Raw genomic sequence first — 25,467 nt, forward strand, 5'->3', positions numbered from 1 at the left:
CAGAAAGAGAGAGAGAGACAGAATCATTACACCTGTATCAGAAAGACAGAGACAGAGAGTCATTACACCTGTATCAGAAAGAGAGAGAGAGAGAGAGAGAGAGAGAGTCATTACACCTGTATCAGAGAGAGAGAGAGAGAGAGAGAGAGAGAGAGAGAGTCATTACACCTGTATCAGAGAGAGAGAGAGAGGGAGAGGGTCATTACACCTGTATCAGAGAGAGAGAGAGAGGGAGAGAGTCATTACACCTGTATCAGAGAGAGAGAGTGGGAGAGGGTCATTACACCTGTATCAGAGAGAGAGAGAGAGAGTCATTACACCTGTATCAGAGAGAGAGAGAGAGGGAGAGAGTCATTACACCAGTATCAGAGAGAGAGAGGGGGAGAGGGTCATTACACCTGTATCAGAAAGAGAGAGAGAGAGAGTCATTACACCTGTATCAGAAAGAGAGAGAGAGAGAGAGAGTCATTACACCTGTATCAGAGAGAGAGAGAGAGGGAGAGAGTCATTACACCTGTATCAGAGAGAGAGAGAGAGAGAGAGAGAGTCATTACACCTGTATCAGAGAGAGAGAGAGGGAGAGGGTCATTACACCTGTATCAGAGAGAGAGAGAGAGGGAGAGAGTCATTACACCTGTACCAGATAGGGAGAAAAAGAGAGAGAGTCATTACACCTGTATCAGAGAGAGAGAGGGAGAGAGTCATTCCACCTGTATCAGAGAGAGAGAGAGAGGGAGAGAGTCATTACACCTGTATCAGAGAGAGAGAGAGAGGGAGAGAGTCATTACACCTGTATCAGAGAGAGAGAGAGAGGGAGAGAGTCATTACACCTGTATCAGAGAGAGAGAGAGAGAGAGAGAGGGAGAGAGTCATTACACCTGTATCAGAGAGAGAGAGAGAGGGAGAGAGTCATTACACCTGTATCAGAGAGAGAGAGAGAGAGAGAGAGAGAGAGAGAGAGAGTCATTACACCTGTATCAGAGAGAGAGAGAGAGGGAGAGAGTCATTACACCTGTATCAGAGAGAGAGAGAGTGAGAGGGTCATTACACCTGTATCAGAAAGAGAGAGAGAGAGAGTCATTACACCTGTATCAGAGAGAGAGAGAGAGGGAGAGAGTCATTACACCTGTATCAGAGAGAGAGAGAGAGGGAGAGAGTCATTACACCTGTATCAGAGAGAGAGAGAGTGAGAGGGTCATTACACCTGTATCAGAAAGAGAGAGAGAGAGAGTCATTACACCTGTATCAGAGAGAGAGAGAGAGGGAGAGGGTCATTACACCTGTATCAGAGAGAGAGAGAGAGGGAGAGAGTCATTACACCTGTACCAGATAGAGAGAAAGAGAGAGAGAGTCATTACACCTGTATCAGAGAGAGAGAGAGGGAGAGAGTCATTACACCTGTATCAGAGAGAGAGAGAGAGGGAGAGAGTCATTACACCTGTATCAGAGAGAGAGAGAGAGAGAGAGAGAGAGAGTCATTACACCTGTATCAGAGAGAGAGAGAGAGGGAGAGAGTCATTACACCTGTATCAGAGAGAGAGAGGGGGAGAGAGTCATTACACCTGTATCAGAAAGAGAGAGAGAGAGTCATTACACCTGTATCAGAGAGAGAGAGAGGGAGAGAGTCATTACACCTGTATCAGAGAGAGAGAGAGAGAGAGAGAGAGAGAGAGAGAGTCATTACACCTGTATCAGAGAGAGAGAGGGAGAGAGAGTCATTACACCTGTATGAGTGAGAGAGAGAGAGGGAGAGATTCATTACACCTGTATCAGAAAGAGAGAGAGAGAGAGAGAGAGAGAGAGTCATTACACCTGTATCAGAGAGAGAGAGGGCGAGAGTCATTACACCTGTATCAGAGAGAGAGAGAGAGAGAGTCATTACACCTGTATCAGAAAGAGAGTTAGAGAGAGAGAGAGAGTCATTGCACCTGTATCAGTAAGAGAGAGAGAGAGAGAGAGTCATTACACCTGTATCAGAGAGAGAGAGGGAGAGAGTCATTACACCTGTATCAGAGAGAGAGAGAGAGAGAGTCATTACACCTGTATCAGAGAGAGAGAGAGGGAGAGAGAGAGAGAGTCATTACCCCTGTATCAGAGAGAGAGAGAGAGAGAGAGAGTCATTACACCTGTACCAGAGAGAGTGAAAGAGAGAGAGAGTCATTACGCCTGTATCAGAGAGAGAGAGGGAGAGAGTCATTACACCTGTATCAGAGAGAGAGAGAGAGAGAGAGAGAGAGTCATTACACCTGTATCAGAAAGAGAGAGAGCGAGAGTCATTACACCTGTATCAGAGAGAGAGAGAGAGCGAGAGTCATTACACCTGTGCCAGAGAGAGTGAAAGAGAGAGAGAGAGAGAGAGAGTCATTACACCTGTATGAGAGAGAGAGAGAGAGAGAGAGAGAGAGAGTCATTACACCTGTATGAGAGAGAGAGAGAGAGGGAGAGAGTCATTACACCTGTATCAGAGAGAGAGAGGGAGAGAGAGTCATTACACCTGTATGAGAGAGAGAGAGAGAGAGAGGGAGAGAGTCATTACACCTGTATCAGAAAGAGAGAGAGAGCGAGAGTCATTACACCTGTATCAGAGAGAGAGAGAGAGAGAGAGTCATTACACCTGTATCAGAGAGAGAGAGAGAGAGAGAGAGAGAGAGAGAGAGTCATTACACCTGTATCAGAGATAGAGAGAGAGGGAGAGAGTCATTACACCTGTATCAGAGAGAGAGGGAGAGAGAGAGAGAGAGAGTCATTACACCTGTATCAGAGAGAGAGAGAGGGAGAGAGTCATTACACCTGTATCAGAGATAGAGAGAGAGGGAGAGAGTCATTACACCTGTATCAGAGAGAGAGAGAGAGAGAGTCATTACACCTGTATCAGATAGAGAGAGAGGGAGAGACACCTGTAGTTGTGTTTGACAAGTCCATTCAAGTATTTTTGAGGGTGTACCTAGCAGGGAGATAATGGGGAACTCATGGATCTATTATCTTTGAATTTAGAAAGGAATTCCATAAGCCACTTGAAAGTTTTTTGCATAAGACAAGGGCTCTGGGTTGAGTGTTATATATTAACATGGACAGAGAATCAACATTCAGCGGGTTATCATTAACCTGTAATTGAACTGGTCCAGCCATAAAAATATTGTGGCTGCAAATGCAGGTCAGAGGCTGGGAATCTTGCGATGAGTAACTCACCTCCTGACTCCCCAAAGCCTGTCCACTATTTACAAGGCACCAGGATAAGGTGGTTAAGAAGGCATATGGAATCCTTTCCTTTATTAGCTGAGGTATAGAACACAAGAGCAGGGAGGTTATGCTGGAACTGTATCAATCATTGGTTAGGCCAGAACTTGATTACTGTGTGCAGTTCTGGTCACTTCATTACAGAAAGGATGTAATTACACTAGAGAGGATACAGAGGAGATTTACGAGGATGTTGCTGGGACTGGAAAATTGCAGCTATGAGGAAAGATTGGATAGACTGGGGTTGTTCTCCTTGCAACAGAGAAGGCTGAGGGGAGATCTGATTGAAATGTACAAAATTGTTAGGGGCCTGGATAGAGTGGAGGTGAAGGGCTTATTTACCTTAGCAGAGAGGTCAGTCGTTGTTGGGGCATAGAGTTAAAGTGATTTGTAGAGGGGAGATGAGGAAAATGCTTTTCACCTGAGATGGTGAGGGACTGGAACTCACTGCCTGAAAGGGTTGTCGAGGCAGAAACCCTCAACTCATTTAAAAGGTTATGAAGTTCCATAAGCTCTAGGGCTACGGACCAAATGCTGGAAAGTGGGATTAGGCTGGGTGACTCGTTTTCTCAGCCGGCACAGACATGATGGGCCAAGTGGCCTCTTTCTGTGCCTAAATTTTCTATTATTCTATGATTCTAAGTCAGGAGTGTGATGGAATACTCTCCACTTGCCTGGATGGTGCAGTTCCAACAACACTCAAGAATCTCGACACCATCCAGGACAAAGCAGCCCACTTGATCGGCACACCATCTACCACCTTCAACATTCACTCCCTTCACCACCAACGCACAGTGGCAGCAGTGTGTACCATCTACAAGATGTACTGCAGCAATTCACCAGGCTCCTTCGACATCACCTTCCAAACCCGCAACCTCTACTACCCAGAAGGACAAGGCCAGCAGAAACATGGGAACACCAACATCTGCAAGTTCCCCTTCAAGCCACACACCATTGGAACTATACCATCGTTCCTTCAATGTCACTGGGTCAAAATCCTGGAACTCCCTTCCTAAAAGCACTGTGGGTGTACCTACCCCACAGGGACTGAGGCCAGAATTAGAGGACTGCAGATATCTTGGAGGGTTGCGGAGCTGGGCGAAATTATACAGATAGGGAGGGGTGAGGCCATGGAGGGATTTGAAAACAAAGATAAGAATTTTAAAATCAAGATATTGCTTGATCTGGAGCCAGTGCAGGTCAGTGAGCACAGGGGTGATGGGGGAACGGGACTTGGTGCAAGTTAATACACGGGCAGCAGAGTTTTGGGGGACCTCAAGTTTACAGAGGGTAGAATGTGGGAGACCAGGCAGGAGTGCATTGGAAGTGACAAGTCTAGCGGTAACAAAGGCATGAATGAGGGTTTCAGCAGATGAGCTGAGGCAGGGGTGAAGTTAGGCAATGTTACGCAGGTGGAAATTGGCGGTTTTAGTCATCATATGAATGAGGTCAGAAGTTTATCGTGGAGGCAAATGTGACACGAATGTTGCAAACAGACTGGTTTAATCTCAGACGCTTGCCGGGAAGAGGAATGGAATTGGTAGCTGGAGAAGGGAGTTTGGAGTAGGGATCGAAATCAATGGCTTCAGTCTTCCCAATATTTAATTGAAGGAAATTTCTGCTCATCCAGTACTGGATATCAGATTAACAGTCTGATAATTTGTCAACAGTGGAGGAGTTGAGGGAAAAGGTGGTGAGGTAGAGCTGGGTGTTGTCATGAAGACCCCTACCTGTTAAGAATGAGGCATATTAATTTCACCATACGAACATTATTATTAAACTGTTGCTGGAGTGAAGAAATGACTTGTTTAAAGAGATCACCAGACATTTGGCTGGAGGACATTTGCAAACTAAGAGACAGTGCTTGGAGAGACAAAGCAACGACTCCAGGGTCCAATTAACCCAAATAGATTTTGATCACCAGACATTGAAGGTGTAAGAAAGCTTGCATTCCAGTGTCTGCTAAGATGGAGAATCCACAAATGCAGGAGTGGTTAAACCAGCTGGTCACATGATTAACCTGCTTGCCAGGCTTTTTGATTTACACATAGGACAGTTTAAAGACAGATTGCAGATTGTAACTGAACCTGGAACAAGAGAGCCTCTCTCCTGGCTAGCTCTGTCTCACTTTCTCACAAGCCTCCCAACCCACTGAAGTCGCTTAAACCTCAGAGAGAAAAGACTCCGACATCAGAACAAGTTAAAGCGTGCACTGGGCCCCAATGAACAGCAAGACTTAGCAGCAACCAAAGACTCAACATCAATCTCAAAGGACTGTAACTACAATCCATCTATTGCTTCAAACTTTTCCCCTTTATTTCTTCTACTTTTTCTGTCTCTATTTGCGTGTGTGTTGATCGCATGTGCATGCTCGCTTGGTCGCGTTGCGTATTCATATTCATTAACCGAATTAAAGTTTAAGATTAATAAACTTCCACCTTGTTTAATTCTAAGAAAACCTGTCTGATTGATTTCTGTGCCTTACAATTGGAGAGCAGTGAACAAGGATGCACTGAGGGGGGAGGGGGAGCTCAAAACACGGTGTTCATAAAATTAAAACCTGTTACGGTCAAACCAGGCAAAGGCTGAGAGGGAACCCCTAGACCCCTTTCTCACCTGGTCATAACAGTGTCATCAGCACACATGTGAAAACTAATGCTGTGCTTCTGATGATGTTGCTGAGGGGCAGCATGTAGAGAAGAAATTGGGCAGGGGGCCAAGGATGAATCCTTGGGGGACACCAGAGGTAATGGTGTGGGAGCAGGAAGAGAAGCCATTGATGGTGATTCTCTGGCTACGACTAGATAGATAAGAATGGAACCAGGTTAACCCCATCAAAGGCTGCAAGCAGCTTGAGAAGGATGAGGAGGGAAAGTTTACCTTTGTCACAGTCACATAGGATGTCATTTGTGACTTTGGTAAACGCTGTTTCAGTACTGTGGCAGAGGCGGAAACCTGATTGGAGAGATTCAATCATGGAGTTCCAGAAAAGATGGAATGGATTTGGGAGGCGACAACATGTTCACGGACTTTGGAGAGGAAAGGGAGGTTGGAGATGGGATGATAATTTCCAAGGATGGAGGAGTCAAGGGTTGTTCTTTTTGAGGAGAGGGGTGATGATGGCAGATTTAAAGGAGAAGGACAATACCTGAAGAGAGAGAATCACTAACAATATTGGCTAACATGGGGACCGGCTGGGGAAGTCAGTAGTTTAGTGGAAATCAGATTGAGGGAGCAGGAGTTGAGTCTCATGGACAAGATGAGTTCAGAGAGGGCATGAGGGGAGATAGGAAAAAAACAAGAAAATGAGGCGAGTACAGGGCTAGGGCACGAGGGATCTTTAGAGGAAGCTGGGCCAGAGTGCTACCCACCGAGCCAAACTGGCACCTGCTTGTTGGTGATAGACACTGTAATAACCTTTTTATGTTAAAATAGCAGAGAGAGAGGGTTGATCAGTATCTGAGAGAGAGAAGGACAAGGCTTGTGTGTCCTCGGGAGCAGCTGTGGACTGGGAGACTGTGAATTTGAAACTTTGATCAATTCTGTGACACAGACAACAATAACACGCTCAGGGAGAGCAGATCACAACACTGAGGACTCTGCAGGGAGATTTCCAGAGCAACACTCACCCCTCCCATACTCACTCCTCCCACACTCACTCCTCCCACACTCACTCCGCCCACAATCACTCCGCCCACACTCACTCCGCCCACACTCACTCCGCCCACAATCACTCCGCCCACACTCACTCCGCCCACACTCACTCCGCCCACAATCACTCCGCCCACAATCACTCCGCCCACACTCACTCCTCCCACACTCACCCCGCACACACTCACCCCGCACACACTCACTCCGCCCACACTCACTCTGCCCACAATCACTCCTCCCACAATCACCCCTCCCACACTCACCCCTCCCACACTCACCCCGCACACACTCACCCCGCACACACTCACCCCGCACACACTCACTCCGCACACACTCACCCTGCACACACTCACCCCGCACACACTCACCCCTCCCACACTCACTCCTCCCACAATCACTCCTCCCACAATCACTCCGCACACACTCACCCCTCCCACACTCACTCCTCACACACTCACTCCACCCACAATCACTCCTCACACACTCACTCCTCCCACACTCACTCCGCACACACTCACTCCGCACACACTCACCCCGCCCACACTCACCCCTCCCACACTCACTCCGCACACACTCACTCCGCACACTCTCACCCCTTCCACACTCACTCCTCCCACACTCACTCCTCCCACACTCACTCTTCCCACAATCACCCCTCCCACAATCACTCGTCCCACAATCACTCCGCACACACTCACCCCTCCCACACTCACTCCTCCTACACTCACTCCTCACACACTCAATCCTCCCACACTCAATCCTCACACACTCAATCCTCACACACTCACTCCTCACACACTCACCTCTCCCACACTCACTCCTCACACACTCACCACTCCCACACTCATCCCTCACACACACACCCCTCCCACACTCACTCCTCCCACACTCACTCCTCCCACACTCACTCCTCCCACACTCAACCCTCACACACTCAACCCTCACACACTCAACCCTCACACACTCACCCCTCCCACACTCACTCCTCACACACACTCACTCCTCCCACACTCATCTCTCCCACACTCAATCCTCCCACACTCAATCCTCACACACTCACTCCTCACACACTCACCTCTCCCACACTCACTCCTCACACAATCACCACTCCCACACTCATCCCTCACACACACACCCCTCCCACACTCACTCCTCCCACACTCACTCCTCCCACACTCACTCCTCACACACTCAACCCTCACACACTCAACCCTCACACACTCACTCCTCACACACTCACCTCTCCCACACTCACTCCTCACACACTCACCACTCCCACACTCACTCCTCCCACACTCATCTCTCCCACACTCACTCCTCCCACACTCACTCCTCCCACACTCAACCCTCCCACACTCACCCCTCCCACACTCATCCCTCCCACACTCACTCCTCCCACACTCACTCCTCCCACACTCATCGCTCACACACTCACCCCTCCCACACTCACTCCTCACATTCTGAACAGAACCAGAAAGATCCCACAAAGATATGGAAAGTGCTGGAAGATCACATTACAAGTGAATTTCAGAATTCACTGCCTGGAATTGACATCCTACAGGCAACAGCCACAGGAATCAATAGACCAGTTTGTCAGTAGATGCCGCAGCAAGGGCAATGAGTGCGAATTCTCAGAAGCTGACTGTCAGACCAAATAATGGAGCTGGTGATTGTATCAACACCCATTGATGTGTTCTCAAAAGATCTCTTAGGGAAAAAGAGAAGTCACAGTGTCGATGCACTGCTGGAAGATGGCAGAAGATACAAAACTATTGTAGCTGGACAACAACACCTACAAGCACAAGGTGCAGCCAAATGTATCGGCACCATAACCAGGTTGAAAAGGTAAGCAAGCTGTGTGGTAAGTGTGGTTGGTCCCACTACCAGTGAAGTTGTCCTGCATTTCATGACCTGTGCAAGGTATACGGTGTAAAAGGACACAGGGCGCGTCTATGCAGGAGTTCTGGCTCCAAAGGCGCAGCTAGAAGTCACAGTCAAGCAAGAACAAATAGTAAACAGGGGAACAGCAGCAAGGAAAGCACCAGAGACCTGCATAAATGCAAGCTGATACACGAGGTCACCAGCAAAACAGACCTGAGACAAAACCCAGAGAGAATTTATTCTCAGACAGAAGACGAACAGGCATTTCACATTGTGACCCTGACACATCACGTTAATGAAGTCAAGCAACTGGAAGCTTTTGCCGCTATTAACATCATGTGCCCAAAGAAAGCTGGCAGGCATACACACAAGTGCAAATATCCAACCAGTCCAAATCCTCAAAGATATGTACCGGAGTCATTGGAAGTCAATGATACAACTGACAACAGCCAAGTTATTTGCATACAATGGGTCACCTATCCCTTGCAGTTGCACTGTAGCAATGCAATGAAGATAGGGCAAGTCGGCATGGAAACCACAAACGCTCTACCTAGTAGACACGAGCAGACCAGCAGTGGCAGGACTGCCAGGGTGTAAGGACCTCAACATCATAACCATCCATGAGGTCACCAAGGTACCCATTACAGCAGAAGAGACCAAGGGTACCCGCATTGAGTCAGTCCACGACCTACAACCAACGTACCTGGACAGGTTCAATGCCAAAGGAGATTTCAAAGGTGATGCTGTACTGCACCTCAGAGAGGATGCAATTCCATCAATCAACCCTGCCAGAAAGTGCAGTGAGCACAGACAAGAAAAACTCGCGTGTGAGTTGGATGACATTGAACGCAATGTCATCATCCATCATGTGCATCATCACACAGACTGGTGCAGCCCAATCACAGGCGTATTGAAGAAGGATGGAGCAATCAGGGTATGCCTAGATCCGAGTCGTCTAAACTTCTCCCTAAAGAGATGTCCCCACAAGATTCCAGCATTAGAGGAATTGAATCCCAAGCTCACAGGAGTCAATTTCTTCTCCAAGTTGGATGCCAAACATTGGTCGGTACACCTAGTTAAGGAATCTCAGGAAGTCACCACCTTCAGGACACCATTCGGAAGATATTGCTTCCAGAGACTACCCTTCGGCTTATCGGTCAGTCAAGATCTGTTTCAGCAGCATATGGACAGAATTATAGAAAACGTACCTGGATGTGTCTACATTGCCGATGATATTGTGGTAATGGGCAAAACCAAAGAAGAACACGATTGAAATCTTCATTCACTGATGACACTATCTCATCATGAAGAGCTTGTTTTTAACAGCAAGAAGTGCCAGGTGAATGTAAGTCAGATCAATTTCTTTGGCTCCATCTATTTCGGTTGCGGAATCCATCCTGACCCAGGCAAAATCGAAGATGTAAGGCATATGCCTACTCCACAAGACAAGGAAGATCTACTGAGATGTTTTGGATTTTTCAACTTCTTGGCACCATACATTCCAAATTTTTCTGACGAAGTATCATTGCTGAGAGGGCTCTTAAAGAAAGATGTACCATATGTATAGCAAGAGGACTGTCAGTCTGAGTCTCTCAAACAAGCATTGTCAACAAAAACCTGTACCCTGCAGAACTATGACCCAAGGAAGAAGACAATCCTGGAAGTCGACACCTCACAGAAACAGCTAGGAGCGTGCATCCTGCAGGATGGCAAACTAATTGCATTCGGATCCAAATGTTTATCCTCAGCACAACCCAATTACTCAAACATAGAGCGTGAAACACTTGCTCTGGTGTTTGGGACTGTAAGGTTCCACACCTACCTGTTCGGCAAGCAGTTCACTGTGGAAACTGACCACACACCACCCGATGATCTGGTGCAAACCATTGACAAGCACACCACCTCAACTACAGCAGCTCTTAGTGAAAGTACAGGGGTACGCCTTTGACGTCTGCTACAAACCGGGTACCAAAATGGTCACCTCGGATACGCTGAGCAGATTGTCAAGTCCCAACAAAGAATGAAGAAGTTCCACTGGATCTACAAGTAGACAGCATGGACATCGAGGTGGAAGATGTGCTCAAAATCAATTTTATTACAATTTGGTCAACACAAATGTGACTAACTACAATCAGAAACAGCCAATGACCCACAACTGAAGGTATTGTGGAGGGTCATCATAGAAGGCTGGTCTGACACAGTAAAAGAGGTGCCAGAAACCCTCAGATGTTTTTGGCCTTACAAAGATGAACTTTGTATCTCGAGAGGTGTCGTCTTCAAGGGAAAATAAGTGATTGTGCCCAAAGCTCTCTGACAGGACATCTTGTGACAACTTCACCAAGACCATTTGGGCATAGCATGAGCGAGACGACTGGAATGAGACACTGATTACTGGCCAGGGATCAACAGTGACATCGAAAGGTTAGTGAGGATGTGTGAGACATGCCAGAGCCACCAGCCACAACATAAAGAACCTCGCGAGATTCCATCAACCCCTTGGTCCAAAATCGCTACTGATCTATTTACCGTTAATGGAGATGACTTTATCTTCGTCATTGAATACTTCTCCAAATTTCCATTTGTCAGACAGGTAAAAGACACTTCAAATGCAGACGTCACAGACACATTAAGTACCATATTCAGTCTATATGGCGCGCCTGAAGAAATCTTTTCGGACAATGGGCCACAGTATACGGGCAAACATTTCAGGGATATGTGTACCAAATGGGGTGTAAACCATGTGACGTCCTCACCACATTATCCTAGGTTTAATGCTCCCGCCGAGTGAATGGTTCACACAGTCAAAGCACTTATCCTGAAGTGCAGGACAATGAAACAAGATCTTCATGTTGCCATGCTCTACCTCAGAGCTACACCTATGGATATGGGCTTACCATCAACAGCATGTTTGGCAGACGAGTGCGGACGACTCTGCCAAGCCATCACCTGTCCAAATTCTCCGAGATGCAGGAGACACTGCTCAAAAAACAAGGGAGAATGAAGATGGTGCATGACTAACACGTAGGGGCAGAACTACCTCAACTACACGTAGGACAAAAGGCCAGGATCATACACCTCACGATGAAAACATGATTGCCTGCAGAGGTGTCCGGAGTGTGTGGTGAGCCTAGGTCCTACGAGATTACAACATCTAGTGGAGCAGTGTTGAGAAGGAACTGAAGCCAACTGAGAGAGTGTGCAGTACTCCAATTTCACACAGCGGACTCGAGGGAGCACGCTCCGACGGTGGGAGTCTGACAGAACAACAGGACGGCAGCCAACGCACTGACAACATGCTGGCAAACCCGGACAGGCAAGGGTAAAATCCATATCCCGAGAAGATTATACCGTAACCAGAACTGGAAGTGTTGTCAAACCACCAAAACGATATATGGACCTTTGAGCCTCTGTACTTGTAAAGTTCATAATCTCTATATCTGTGTAAATAATTTTGATGTTTTCAAATTTTATCTATTTTTACTTTCAGCAAACGAGACCTATCTTTGGAAAGAAGGGGGATGTTGTATGATTGCCTTTTAGAGTCATGTCCCTTTAAGATCATAGTATGCCGATGAGCTGAGTACCAGGATGCAGTTATGTGACTACATGCCAGTCTCACTCTGTAACTGGAACACCAAGAGTCAAGACCTGTAACTAGTTAGCTCTGTACTGTATATACTTGTTAGCTGTCAATAAACCTGTTTGAGATCTTCAATCAACTGAATGCCATGCATCTCATTTAAGTTGCATCAGACAACATAAAAAGCTTCTCATTACACTACCCCCTCCCCATCAACGCTCCCACACTCACCCTCCTTCACCCTCGCCCCCTCCCACACTCACCGCCCTCCCCCTCAAACCCCCGCACTCACTCCTCCCACACTCACCCTCCCACACTCACCCTCCCACACACAACTCCCCTCACCTCCCCCCCACTCACACTTTCCCCACACTCACATGACCACAGGCCCGACAGTGGTGCCGACGTCTGGTGATGAAATTGAAAGCCTCTTTGCAGCACATGCACATGGTGACGTGATTGTCCCGAACCCAGTGAGGGGCCCGGAGCCCCAATTCCCCAACCTGTGAAAACACAAGTAATGTCCCAAAATCAGCAGCACAGGGAGAGGGAATGACAGGGAGACTCACACTTCATGGGGGTGTACAGAGGGAGCTTTACTCTGCATCTTATCCCATGCTATACCTGTCCTGGGAGTGTTTGATCAGGACAGTGACTACTCTGTGTCCAACCCATGCTATACCTGTCCAGGGAGTGTTTGATCAGGACAGTGACTACTCTGTGTCCAACCCATGCTATACCTGTCCAGGGAGTGTTTGATCAGGACAGTGACTACTCTGTGTCCAACCCATGCTATACCTGTCCGGGGAGTGTTTGATCAGGACAGTGACTACTCTGTGTCCAACCCATGCTATACCTGTCCTGGGAGTGTTTGATCAGGACAGTGACTACTCTGTGTCTATCCCATGCTGTATAAGATTGCAGCAACTCCCATTGCTAAAATCCTTTATCCAGCAGATATTTGACATTCTCATGGCCAATTTGTCCATATCTGGGCAGGTCATGAATCTGACGACACCTACTCAGTAATATGACATATCCATTACTAACCTGATCTTGAACCTGTGGATTGGAACTGACAGCAGCACATCTGAAACTCTCCATTTTAGATTTGTAGAGGTCAACGGTTTCCTGAATAGCCTGTTGGCAAGAAACTGAGACTGGAATAACTGATTGAAAAACAGATCAGATTGGAAACTGGAGTGTGTACGACAAAGCCCAGAAATATCCCCCAATGAAGCAACAGGGAATTACAGAACCGGAAAAACTGAAATCATAAACCAACCTGGGGAACATGGAATAATTTGGGAGTGTGTCCCGGGGTCCCCTGCAGTTTACAAGTGTGTCCCAGGGGCCCCTGGAATTTGGGAGTTTCCTGGGGCTCCCTGCAGTATGAGAGAAAGTCCCGGGAGCCCCTGTAGTTTGGAGTTGTGTCCCTGGAGCACCGATAGTTTGGGAGAGTGACCCGGTGGCCCCAGTAGTTTGGGATTGCGTCCCGGGCCCCAGTTGTTTGGGAGTGTGTCCCGGGGGCCCCAATAGTTTGGGATTGCGTCCAGGGGCCCCAGTAGTTTGGGAGAGTGTCCCAGGGCCCCAGTAGTTTGGGAGTGTGTCCCGGGGGCCCCTGTAGCTTGAGAGAGTGTCCCAGGGCCCCAGTAGTTTGGGTTTGCGTCCAGGGGCCCCAGAAGTTTGGGAGAGTGTCCCAGGGCCCCAGTAGTTTGGGAGTGTGTCCCGGGGGCCCCTGTAGCTTGGGAGAGTGTCCCAGGGCCCCAGTTGTTTGGAAGTGTGTCCCGGGGGCCCCTGTAGCTTGAGAGAGTGTCCCAGGGCCCCAGTAGTTTGGGTTTGCGTCCAGGGGCCCCAGAAGTTTGGGAGAGTGTCCCAGGGCCCCAGTAGTTTGGGAGTGTGTCCCGGGGGCCCCTGTAGCTTGGGAGAGTGTCCCAGGGTCCCAGTTGTTTGGGAGTGTGTCCCGGGGGCCCCTGTAGCTTGAGAGAGTGTCCCAGGGCCCCAGTAGTTTGGGTTTGCGTCCAGGGGCCCCAGAAGTTTGGGAGAGTGTCCCAGGGCCCCAGTAGTTTGGGAGTGTGTCCCGGGGGCCCCTGTAGCTTGGGAGAGTGTCCCAGGGCCCCAGTTGTTTGGGAGTGTGTCCCGGGGGCCCCTGTAGCTTGGGAGAGTGTCCCAGGGCCCCAGTAGTTTGGGAGCGTGTCCAGGGGGCCCCTGGAGCTTGGGAGAGTGTCCCAGGGCCCCAGTAGTTTGGGATTGCGTTCAGGGGCCCCAGAAGTTTGGGAGAGTGTCCCAGGGCCCCAGTAGTTTGGGATTGCGTCCCGGGGGCCCCTGTAGTTTGGGAGAGAGTCCCAGGGCCCCAGTAGTTTGGGATTGCATCCAGGGGCCCCAGTAGTTTGGGAGAGTGTCCCAGGGCCCCAATAGTTTGGGATTGCGTCCAGGGGCCCCAGTAGTTTGGGAGAGTGTCCCAGGGCCCCAGTAGTTTGGGAGAGTGTCCCGGGGACCCCTGTAGTTTGGGAGTGTGTCCCGGGGGCCCTAGTAGTTTGGGAGAGTGTCCCAGGGCCCCAGTAGTTTGGGATTGCGTCCAGGGGCCCCAGTAGTTTGGGAGAGTGTCCCGGTGACCCCTGTAGTTTGGGAGTGTGTCCCGGGGGCCCCAGTAGTTTGGGAGTGTGTCCCGGGGGCCCCGGTTGTTTGGGAGAGTGTCCCAGGGACACAGTAGTTTGGGAGAGTGTCCCGGGGACCCCTGTAGTTTGGGAGTGTGTCCCGGGGGCCCTAGTAGTTTGGGAGAGAGTTCCAGGACCCCAGTAGTTTGTGAGTGTGTCCCAGGGCCCCAGTTGTTTGTGAGTGTGTCCCGGGGGTCCCCGTAGTTTGGGAGAGTGTCCCAGGGCCCCAGTAGTTTGGGAGTGTGTCCCGGGGGCCCCAGTAGTTTAGGAGAGTGTCCCAGGGCCCCAGTTCTTTGGGAGTGTGTCCCGGGGGCCCCTGTAGTTTGGGAGAGTGTCCCAGGCCCCAGTTGTTTGGGAGAGAGTCCCAGGGCCCCAGTTGTTTGGGATAGCGTTCCAGGGCCCCAGTTGTTTGGGAGTGTGTCCCAGGTCCCCCTGCAGTTTACGAGTGTGTCGCAGGGGCCCCTGGAATTTGGGAGTGTACTGCGGCTCCCTGTAGTATGAGAGACTGTCCCGGGGGCCCATCTAGTTCGGAGGTGTGTCCCAGGAGCACCGATAGTTTGGGAGAGTGTGCCGGGGGCCCCAGTAGTTTGGGAGAGTGTGCCGGGGGCCCCAGTAATTTGGGAGTGTGTCCCAGGGGCCCCAGTAGTTTGGTAGTGTCCCAGGGGCCCCAGTGGTTTGCGACAGTGTCCCAGGGCCCCAGTAGTTTGTGAGAGTGTCCCGGGGACCCCAGTAGTTTGGGAGTGTGTCCCGGGGGCCCAAGTAGTTTGGGAGTGTGTCCCAGGGCCCCAGTAGTTTGGGATTGCGTCCAGGGGCCCCAGTAGTTTGGGAGAGTGTCCCAGGGCCCCATTAGTTTGGGAGTGTGTCCCGCGGGCCCTTTGTAGTTTGGGAGAGTGTCCCGGGGACCCCTGTAGTTTGGGAGTGCGTCCCGGGGGCCCTAGTAGTTTGGGAGAGAGTCCCAGGGCCCCAGTAGTTTGTGAGTGTGTCCCGGGGGCCCCGGTTGTTTGGGAGAGTGTCCCAGGGACACAGTAGTTTAGGAGAGTGTCCCGGGGACCCCTGCAGTTTGGGAGTGCGTCCCGGGGGCCCCAGTAGTTTGGGAGAGTGTCCCAGGGCCCCAGTAGTTTGGGATTGCGTTCAGGGACCCCAGAAGTTTGGGAGAGTGTCCCAGGGCCCCAGTAGTTTGGGATTGCGTCCCGGGGGCCCCTGCAGTTTGGGAGAGAGTCCCAGGGCCCCAGTAGTTTGGGATTGCATCCAGGGCCCCCAGTAGTTTGGGAGAGTGTCCCAGGGCCCCAGTCGTTTGGGATTGCCTCCAGGGGCCCCAGTAGTTTGGGAGAGTGTCCCAGGGCCCCAGTAGTTTGGGATAGTGCCCCGGGGACCCCTGTAGTTTGGGAGTGTGTCCCGGGGGCCCTAGTAGATTGGGAGAGTGTCCCGGGGACCCCTGTAGTTTGGGAGTGTGTCCCGGGGGCCCCGGTTGTTTGGGAGAGTGTCCCAGGGACACAGTAGTTTGGGAGAGTGTCCCGGGGACCTCTGTAGTTTGGGATTGCGTCCAGGGGCCCCAGTAGTTTGGGAGAGTGTCCCGGTGACCCCTGTAGTTTGGGAGTGTGTCCCGGGGGCCCCAGTAGTTTGGGAGTGTGTCCCGGGGGCCCCGGTTGTTTGGGAGAGTGTCCCAGGGACACAGTAGTTTGGGAGAGTGTCCCGGGGACCCCTGTAGTTTGGGAGTGCGTCCCGGGAGCCCTAGTAGTTTGGGAGAGTGTCCCAGGGCCCCAGTAGTTTGTGAGTGTGTCCCAGGGCCCCAGTTGTTTGTGACTGTGTCCCGGGGGTCCCCGTAGTTTGGGAGAGTGTCCCGGGGGCCCCAGTAGTTTGGGAGTGTGTCCCGGGGGCCCCAGTAGTTTAGGAGAGTGTCCCAGGGCCCCAGTTCTTTGGGAGTGTGTCCCGGGGGCCCCTGTAGTTTGGGAGAGTATCCCAGGGCCCCAGTTGTTTGGGAGAGAGTCCCAGGGTCCCAGTTGTTTGGGATCGCGTTCCAGGGCCCCAGTTGTTTGGGAGTGTGTCCCGGGTCCCCCGGCAGTTTACGAGTGTGTCGCAGGGGCCCCTGGAATTTGGGAGTGTACTGGGGCTCCCTGTAGTATGAGAGACTGTCCCGGGGGCCCATCTAGTTTGGAGGTGTGTCCCAGGAGCACTGATAGTTTGGGAGAGTGTGCCAGGGGCCCCAGTAGTTTGGGAGAGTGTCCCGGGGGCCCCAGTAGTTTGGGAGAGTGTGCCGGGGGCCCCAGTAATTTGGGAGTGTGTCCCAGGGCCCCAGTAGTTTGGTAGTGTCCCAGGGGCCCCAGTGGTTTCCGACAGTGTCCCATGGCCCCAGTAGTTTGTGAGAGTGTCCCGGGGACCCCAGTAGTTTGGGAGTGTGTCCCGGGGGCCCAGGTAGTTTGGGAGTGTGTCCCAGGGCCCCAGTAGTTTGGGATTGCGTCCAGGGGCCCCAGTAGTTTGGGAGAGTGTCCCAGGACCCCATTAGTTTGGGAGTGTGTCCAGCGGGCCCTTTGTAGTTTGGGAGAGTGTCCCGGGGATCCCTGTAGTTCGGGAGTGTGTCCCGGGGGTCCCGGTTGTTTGGGAGAGTGTCCCAGGGACACAGTAGTTTGGGAGAGTGCCCCGGGGACCCCTGTAGTTTGGCAGTGCGTCCCGGGGGCCCTAGTAGTTTGGGAGAGAGTCCCAGGGCCCCAGTAGTTTGTGAGTGTGTCCCGGGGGTCCCCGTAGTTTGGGAGAGTGTCCCAGGGCCCCAGTTGTTTGGGAGTGTGTCCCGGGGGCCCCTGTAGCTTGGGAGTGTGTCCCAGGGCCCCAGTAGTTTGGGATTGCGTCCAGGGGCCCCAGTAGTTTGGGAGAGTGTCCCAGGGCCCCATTAGTTTGGGAGTGTGTCCCGCGGGCCCTTTATAGTTTGGGAGAGTGTCCCGGGGACCCCTGTAGTTTGGGACTGTGTCCCGGGGGCCCCGGTTGTTTGGGAGAGTGTCCCAGGGACACAGTAGTTTGGGAGAGTGTCCCGGGGACCCCTGTAGTTTGGGAGTGCGTCCCGGGGGCCCTAGCAGTTTGGGAGAGAGTCCCAGGGCCCCAGTAGTTTGTGAGTGTGTCCCGGGGGCCCCGGTTGTTTGGGAGAGTGTCCCAGGGACACAGTAGTTTAGGAGAGTGTCCCGGGGACCCCTGCAGTTTGGGAGTGCGTCCCGGGGGCCCCAGTAGTTTGGGAGAGTGTCCCAGGTCCCCAGTAGCTTGGGATTGCGTTCAGGGACCCCAGAAGTTTGGGAGAGTGTCCCAGGGCCCCAGTAGTTTGGGATTGCGTCCCGGGGGCCCCTGCAGTTTGGGAGAGAGTCCCAGGGCCCCAGTAGTTTGGGATTGCATCCAGGGCCCCCAGTAGTTTGGGAGAGTGTCCCAGGGCCCCAGTCGTTTGGGATTGCGTCCAGGGGCCCCAGTAGTTTGGGAGAGTGTCCCAGGGCCCCACTAGTTTCGGAGAGTGCCCCGGGGACCCCTGTAGTTTGGGAGTGTGTCCCGGGGGCCCTAGTAGATTGGGAGAGTGTCCCGGGGACCCCTGTAGTTTGGGAGTGTGTCCCAGGGGCCCCGGTTGTTTGGGAGAGTGTCCCAGGGACACAGTAGTTTGGGAGAGTGTCCCGGGGACCCCTGTAGTTTGGGATTGCGTCCAGGGGCCCCAGTAGTTTGGGAGAGTGTCCTGGTGACCCCTGTAGTTTGGGAGTGTGTCCCGGGGGCCCCAGTAGTTTGGGAGTGTGTCCTGGGGGCCCCGGTTGTTTGGGAGAGTGTCCCAGGGACAGAGTAGTTTGGGAGAGTGTCCCGGGGACCCCTGTAGTTTGGGAGTGCGTCCCGGGGGCCCTAGTAGTTTGGGAGAGTGTCCCAGGGCCCCAGTAGTTTGTGAGTGTGTCCCAGGGCCCCAGTTGTTTGTGACTGTGTCCGGGGGTCCCCGTAGTATGGGAGAGTGTCCCGGGGGCCCCAGTAGTTTGGGAGTGTGTCCCGGGGGCCCCAGTAGTTTAGGAGAGTGTCCCAGGGCCCCAGTTCTTTGGGAGTGTGTCCCGGGGGCCCCTGTAGTTTGGGAGAGTATCCCAGGGCCCCAGTTGTTTGGGAGAGAGTCCCAGGGCCCCAGTTGTTTGGGATCGCGTTCCAGGGCCCCAGTTGTTTGGGAGTGTGTCCCGGGTCCCCCGGCAGTTTACGAGTGTGTCGCAGGGGCCCCTGGAATTTGGGAGTGTACTGGGGCTCCCTGTAGTATGAGAGACTGTCCCGGGGGCCCATCTAGTTTGGAGGTGTGTCCCAGGAGCACTGATAGTTTGGAAGAGTGTGCCAGGGGCCCCAGTGGTTTGGGAGAGTGTCCCGGGGGCCCCAGTAGTTTGGGAGAGTGTGCCGGGGGCCCCAGTAATTTGGGAGTGTGTCCCAGGGCCCCAGTAGTTTGGTAGTGTCCCAGGGGCCCCAGTAGTTTGGGAGAGTGTGCCGGGGGGCCCAGTAATTTGGGAGTGTGTCCCAGGGGCCCCAGTAGTTTGCAAGTGTCCCGGGGGCCCCAGTAATTTGGGAGTGTGTCCCAGGGCCCCAGTAGTTTGGTTGTGTGTCCCAGGGGCCCCAGTAGTTTGCGAGAGTGTCCCGGGAGCCGCAGTAGTTTGGGAGAGTGTCCCAGGGCCCCAGTAGTTTGGGATTGCGTCCAGTGGCCCCAGTAGTTTGGGAGAGTGTCCCAGGGCCCCATTAGTTTGGGAGTGTGTCCCGGGGGCCCTAGTAGTTTGGGAGAGTGTCCCGGGGGCCCCAGTAGTTTGGGAGTGGGTCCCAGGGCCCCAGTTGTTTGGGATTGCGTCCAGGGGCCCCAGTAGTTTGGGAGAGTGTCCCAGGGCCCCATTAGTTTGGGAGTGTGTCCCGGGGGCCCTAGTCGTTTGGGAGAGTGTCCCGGTGACCCCTGTAGTTTGTGAGTGTGTCCCGGGGGCCCCAGTAGTTTGGGAGTGTGTCTGGGGGGCCCCGGTTGTTTGGGAGAGTGTCCCAGGGACACAGTAGTTTGGGAGAGTGTCCCGGGGACCCCTGTAGTTTGGGAGTGTGTCCCGGAGGCCCTAGTAGTTTGGGAGAGAGTCCCAGGGCCCCAGTAGTTTGTGAGTGTGTCCCAGGGCCCCAGTTGTTTGTGAGTGTGTCCCGGGGGCCACTGTAGTTTGGGAGAGTGTCCCGGGGGCCCCAGTTGTTTGGGAGTGTGTCCCGGGGGCCACTGTAGTTTGGGAGAGTGTCCCAGGGCCCCAGTTGTTTGGGAGTGTGTCCCGGGAGCCACTGTAGTTTGGGAGAGTGTCCCAGGGCCCCAGTTGTTTGGGAGTGTGTCCCGGGGGCCACTGTAGTTTGGTAGACGTCCCAGGGCCCCAGTTGTTTGGGAGTGTACTGGGGCTCCCTGTAGTATGAGAGACTGTCCCGAGGGCCCATCTAGTTTGGAGGTGTGTCCCAGGAGCACCGATAGTTTGGGAGAGTGTACCGGGGCCCCAGTAGTTTGGGAGTGTGTGCCAGGGCCCCAGTAGTTTGGTAGTGTGTCCCAGGGACCCCAGTAGTTTGGGAGAGTGTCCCTGGTGCCCCAGTAGTTTGCGAGAGTGTCCCGGGGGCCCTTGTAGTTTGGAAGTGTGTCCTGGGGCCCCTGGTGTTTGGGAGAGTATCCCAGGGCCCCATTAGTTTGGGAGTGTGTCCCGGGGGCCCCAGTAGTTTGGTAGTTTGTCCCAGGGGCCCCAGTAGTTTGCGAGAGTGTCCCGGGGGCCGCAGTAATTTGGTAGTGTGTCCGGGGGCCCCTGGTGTTTGGGAGAGTATCCCAGGGCCCCAGTAGTTTGGGAGTGTGTCCTGGGGGCCCCTGTAGTTTGGGAGAGTATCCCGTGGGCCACTGTAGTTTGGGAGAGTGTCCCGGGGGCCCCTTGAGTTTGGGAGAATGTCCCAGGGCCCCTGTAGTTTGGGAGAGTATCCCGTGAGCCACTGTAGTTTGGGAGAGTGTCCCAGGGCCCCAGTAGTTTGGGAGAGTGTTCCGGGGGCCCCTGTAGCTTGGGAGAGTGTCCCAGGGCCCCAGTAGTTTGGGTGTGTGTCCCGGGTGCCCCTGTAGCTTGGGAGAGTGTCCCAGGGCCCCAGTAGTTTGGGATTGCGTCCAGGGGCCCCTGTAGCTTGGGAGAGTGTCCCAGGGCCCCAGTAGATTGGGATTGCGTCCCGGGCCCCAGTAGTTTGGGAGTGTGTCCCGGGGGCCCCAGTAGTTTGGGAGAGTGTCCCAGGGCCCCAGTAGTTTGGGATTGCGTCCCGGGGGCCCCTGTAGTTTGGGAGAGTGTCCCAGGGCCCCAGTAGTTTGGGAGTGTGTCCTGCGGCCCCTGTAGTTTGGGAGTGTGTCCCGTGGCCCCTGTAGTTTGGGAGAGTGTCCCAGGGCCCCAGTAGTTTGGGATTGCGTCCCGGGACCCCAGTTGTTTGGGAGTGTGGCCCAGGGGGCCTTGTAGTTTGGGAGAGTGTCCCGGGGGCCACTGTAGTTTGGGAGAGTGTCCCAGGGCCCCAGTAGTTTGGGATTGCGCTCAGGGGCCCCAGAGGTTAGGGAGAGTGACCCAGGGCCCCAGTAGTTTGGGATTGCATCCAGGGGCCCCAGTAGTTTGGGAGAGTGTCCCAGGGCCCCAGTAGTTTGGGATTGCGTCCAGGGGCCCCAGTAGTTTGGGAGAGTGTCCCAGGGCCCCAGTAGTTTGGGATTGCATCCAGGGGCCCCAGTAGTTTGGGAGAGTGTCCCAGGGCCCCAGTAGTTTGGGATTGCGTCCAGGGGCCCCAGTAGTTTGGGAGAGTGTCCCAGGGCCCCAGTAGTTTGGGAGAGTGTCCCGGGGAACACTGTAGTTTGGGAGTGTGTCCTGGGGGCCCGAGCAGTTTGGGAGTGTGTCCCAGGGCCCCAGTAGTTTGGGATTGCGTCCAGGGGCCCCAGTAGTTTGGGAGAGTGTCCCGGTGACCTCTGTAGTTTGGGAGTGTGTCCCGGGGGCCCCAGTAGTTTGGGAGTGTGTTCCGGGGGCCCCGGTTGTTTGGGAGAGTGTCCCAGGGACACAGCAGTTTGGGAGTGTGTCCTGCGGCCCCTGTAGTTTGGGAGTGTGTCCCGTGGCCCCTGTAGTTTGGGAGAGTGTCCCAGGGCCCCAGTAGTTTGGCATTGCGTCCCGGGACCCCAGTTGTTTGGGAGTGGGGCCCGGGGGGCCTTGTAGTTTGGGAGTGTGTCCCGGGGGCCCCTGTAGTTTGGGAGAGTGTCCCAGGGCCCCAGTAGTTTCGGAGTGTGTCCCAGGGCCCCAGTAGTTTGGCATTGCGTCCCGGGGACCCCAGTAGTTTGGGATTGCGTCCAGGGGCCCCAGTAGTTTGTGAGAGTGTCCCGTGGCCCCTGTAGTTTGGGAGTGTGTCCCGGGGGCCCCAGTAGTTTGGGATTGCGTCCCGGGGGCCCCAGTTGTTTGGGATTGCGTCCAGGGTCCCCTGTGTTTTGGGAGAGTGTCCCGGGGGCCCCAGTAGTTTGCGAGTGTGTCCCGGGGGCCCCTGTAGCTTGGGAGAGTGTCCCAGGGCCCCAGTAGTTTGGGATTGCGCTCAGGGGCCCCAGACGTTTGGGAGAGTGACCCAGGGCCCCAGTAGTTTGGGATTGCGTCCCGGGGGCCCCTGTAGTTTGGGAGAGTGTCCCAGGGCCCCAGTAGTTTGGGATTGCATCCAGGGGCCCCAGTAGTTTGGGAGAGTGTCCCAGGGCCCCAGTAGTTTGGGATTGCGTCCAGGGGCCCCAGTAGTTTGGGAGAGTGTCCCAGGGCCCCAGTAGTTTGGGAGAGTGTCCCGGGGACCCCTGTAGTTTGGGAGTGTGTCCCGGGGGCCCTAGCAGTTTGGGAGAGTGTCCCAGGGTCCCAGTAGTTTGGGATTGCGTCCAGGGGCCCCCGTAGTTTGGGAGAGTGTCCCGGTGACCCCTGTAGTTTGGGAGTGTGTCCCGGGGGCCCCAGTAGTTTGGGAGTGTGTCCCGGGGGTCCCGGTTGTTTGGGAGAGTGTCCCAGGGACACAGTAGTTTGGGAGAGTGTCACGGGGATCCCTGTAGTTTGGGAGTGTGTCCCGGGGGCCCTAGTAGTTTGGGAGAGAGTCCCAGGGCCCCAGTAGTTTGTGAGTGTGTCCCAGGGCCCCAGTTGTTTGTGAGTGTGTCCCGGGGGTCCCCGTAGTTTGGGAGAGTGTCCCAGGGCCCCAGTAGTTTGGGAGTGTGTCCCGGGGGCCCCAGTAGTTTAGGAGAGTGTCCCAGGGCCCCAGTTGTTTGGGAGAGAGTCCCAGGGCCCCAGTTGTTTGGGATCGCGTTCCAGGGCCCCAGTTGTTTGGGAGTGTGTCCCGGGTCCCCCTGCAGTTTACGAGTGTTTCACAGGGGCCCCTGGAATTTGGGAGTGTACTGGGGCTCCCTGTAGTATGAGAGACTGTCCCGGGGGCCCATCTAGTTTGGAAGTGTGTCCCAGGAGCACCGATAGTTTGGGAGAGTGTGCCGGGGGCCCCAGTAGTTTGGAAGAGTGTCCCGGGGGCCCCAGTAGTTTGGGAGAGTGTGCCGGGGGCCCCAGTAATTTGGGAGTGTGTCCCAGGGCCCCAGTAATTTGGGAGTGTGTCCCAGGGGCCCCAGTGGTTTGGTAGTGTGTCCCAGGGGCCCCAGTAGTTTGCGAGAGTGTCCCGGGGTCCCCTGTAGTTTGGGAGTGTGTCCCGGGGGCCCTAGTAGATTGGGATTGCGTCCAGGTGCACCAGTAGTTTGGGAGAGTGTCCCAGGGCCCCATTAGTTTGGGAGTGTGTCCCGGGGGCCCTAGTAGTTTGGGAGAGTGTCCCGGTGACCCCTGTAGTTTGGGAGTGTGTCCCGGGGGCCCCAGTAGTTTGGGAGAGTGTCCTGGTGACCCCTGTAGTTTGGGAGTGTGTCCCGGGGGCCCCTGTAGTTTGGAAGTGCGTCCCGGGGGCCCTAGTAGTTTGGGAGAGAGTCCCAGGGCCCCAGTAGTTTGTGAGTGTGTCCCGGGGGTCCCCGTAGTTTGGGAGAGTGTCCCAGGGCCCCAGTTGTTTGGGAGTGTGTCCCGGGGGCCCCTGTAGCTTGGGAGAGTGTCCCAGGGCCCCAGTAGTTTGGGATTGCGTCCAGGGGCCCCTGTAGCTTGGGAGAGTGTCCCAGGGCCCCAGTAGTTTGGAATTGCATCCCGGGCCCCAGTTGTTTGGGAGTGTGTCCCGGGGGCCCCTGCAGCTTGGGAGAGTGTCCCAGGGCCCCAGTAGTTTGGGATTGCGTTCAGGGGCCCCAGAAGTTTGGGAGAGTGTCCCAGGGCCCCAGTAGTTTGGGATTGCGTCCCGGGGGCCCCTGTAGTTTGGGAGAGTGTCCCAGGGCCTCAGTAGTTTGGGATTGTATCCAGGGGCCGCAGTAGTTTGGGAGAGTGTCCCAGGGCCCCAGTAGTTTGGGATTGCGTCCAGGGGCCCCAGTAGTTTGGGAGAGTGTCCCGGTGACCCCTGTAGTTTGGGAGTGTGTCCCGGGGGCCCCAGTAGTTTGGGAGTGTGTCCCGGGAGGCCCCGGTTGTTTGGGAGAGTGTCCCAGGGACACAGTAGTTTGGGAGAGTGTCCCGGGGACCCCTGTAGTTTGGGAGTGTGTCCCGGGGGCCCGAGTAGTTTGGGAGAGAGTCCCAGGGCCCCACTAGTTTGTGAGTGTGTCCCAGGGCCCCAGTTGTTTGTGAGTGTGGCCCGGGGGTCCCCGTAGTTTGGGAGAGTGTCCCAGGGCCCCAGTAGTTTGGGAGTGTGTCCCGGGGGCCCCAGTAGTTTGGGAGAGTGTCCCAGGGCCCCAGTTGTTTGGGAGTGTGTCCCGGGGGCCCCTGTAGTTTGGGAGAGTGTCCCAGGGCCCCAGTTGTTTGGGAGAGAGTCCCAGGGCCCCAGTTGTTTGGGATCGCGTTCCAGGGCCCCAGTTGTTTGGGAGTGTGTCCCGGGTCCCCCTGCAGTGTATGAGTGTGTCGCAGGGGCCCCTGGAATTGGGAGTGAACTGGGGCTCCCTTTAGTATGAGAGACTGTCCCGGGGGCCCATCTAGTTTGGAAGTGTGTCCCAGGAGCACCGATAGTTTGGGAGAGTGTGCCGGGGGCCCCAGCTGTTTGGAAGAGTGTCCCGAGGGCCCTAGTAGTTTGGGAGAGTGTGCCGGGGGCCCCAGTAATTTGGGAGTGTGTCCCAGGGCCCCAGTAGTTTGGTAGTGTCCCAGGGGGCCCAGTAGTTTGGGAGAGTGTCCCGGGGACCCCAGTAATTTGGGAATGTGTCCCAGGGCCCCAGTAGTTTGGTAGTGTCCCAGGGGCCCCAGTAGTTTGGGAGAGTGTCCCGGGGGCCCCAGTAATTTGGGAGTGTATCCCAGGGCCCCAGTAGTTTGGGAGAGTGTCCCAGGGCCCCAGTAGTTTGGGATTGCATCCAGGGGCCCCAGTAGTTTGGGACAGTGTCCCAGGGCCCCAGTAGTTTGGGATTGCGTCCAGGGGCCCCAGTAGTTTGGG

At 54.3% G+C, this 25,467-nt stretch overlaps 1 protein-coding gene across 7 annotated transcripts in view; it reads right to left on the reverse strand.

Moving 5' to 3' along the window:
- Positions 1 to 25,467, reverse strand: part of LOC137383764 (FYVE, RhoGEF and PH domain-containing protein 4-like) — a 448,993-nt gene that overhangs the window by 84,436 nt on the left and 339,090 nt on the right. For all 7 annotated transcript variants that reach the window (XR_010977458.1, XR_010977457.1, XR_010977456.1 and 4 more), the window contains 2 exons: positions 13,400 to 13,489; positions 12,727 to 12,852 (listed from right to left, as the gene is read on the reverse strand). Coding sequence is in view for 3 of the 7 variants with exons in the window: in XM_068056923.1 (XP_067913024.1) it covers positions 12,727 to 12,852; positions 13,400 to 13,489 (216 nt within the window). In the remaining 4 variants the exon portion in view is untranslated. The remainder of the gene's footprint in view (positions 1 to 12,726; positions 12,853 to 13,399; positions 13,490 to 25,467) is intronic.

Source organism: Heterodontus francisci, chromosome 25, assembly GCF_036365525.1.
Source record: "Heterodontus francisci isolate sHetFra1 chromosome 25, sHetFra1.hap1, whole genome shotgun sequence".
NCBI lineage: Eukaryota > Metazoa > Chordata > Chondrichthyes > Heterodontiformes > Heterodontidae > Heterodontus > Heterodontus francisci.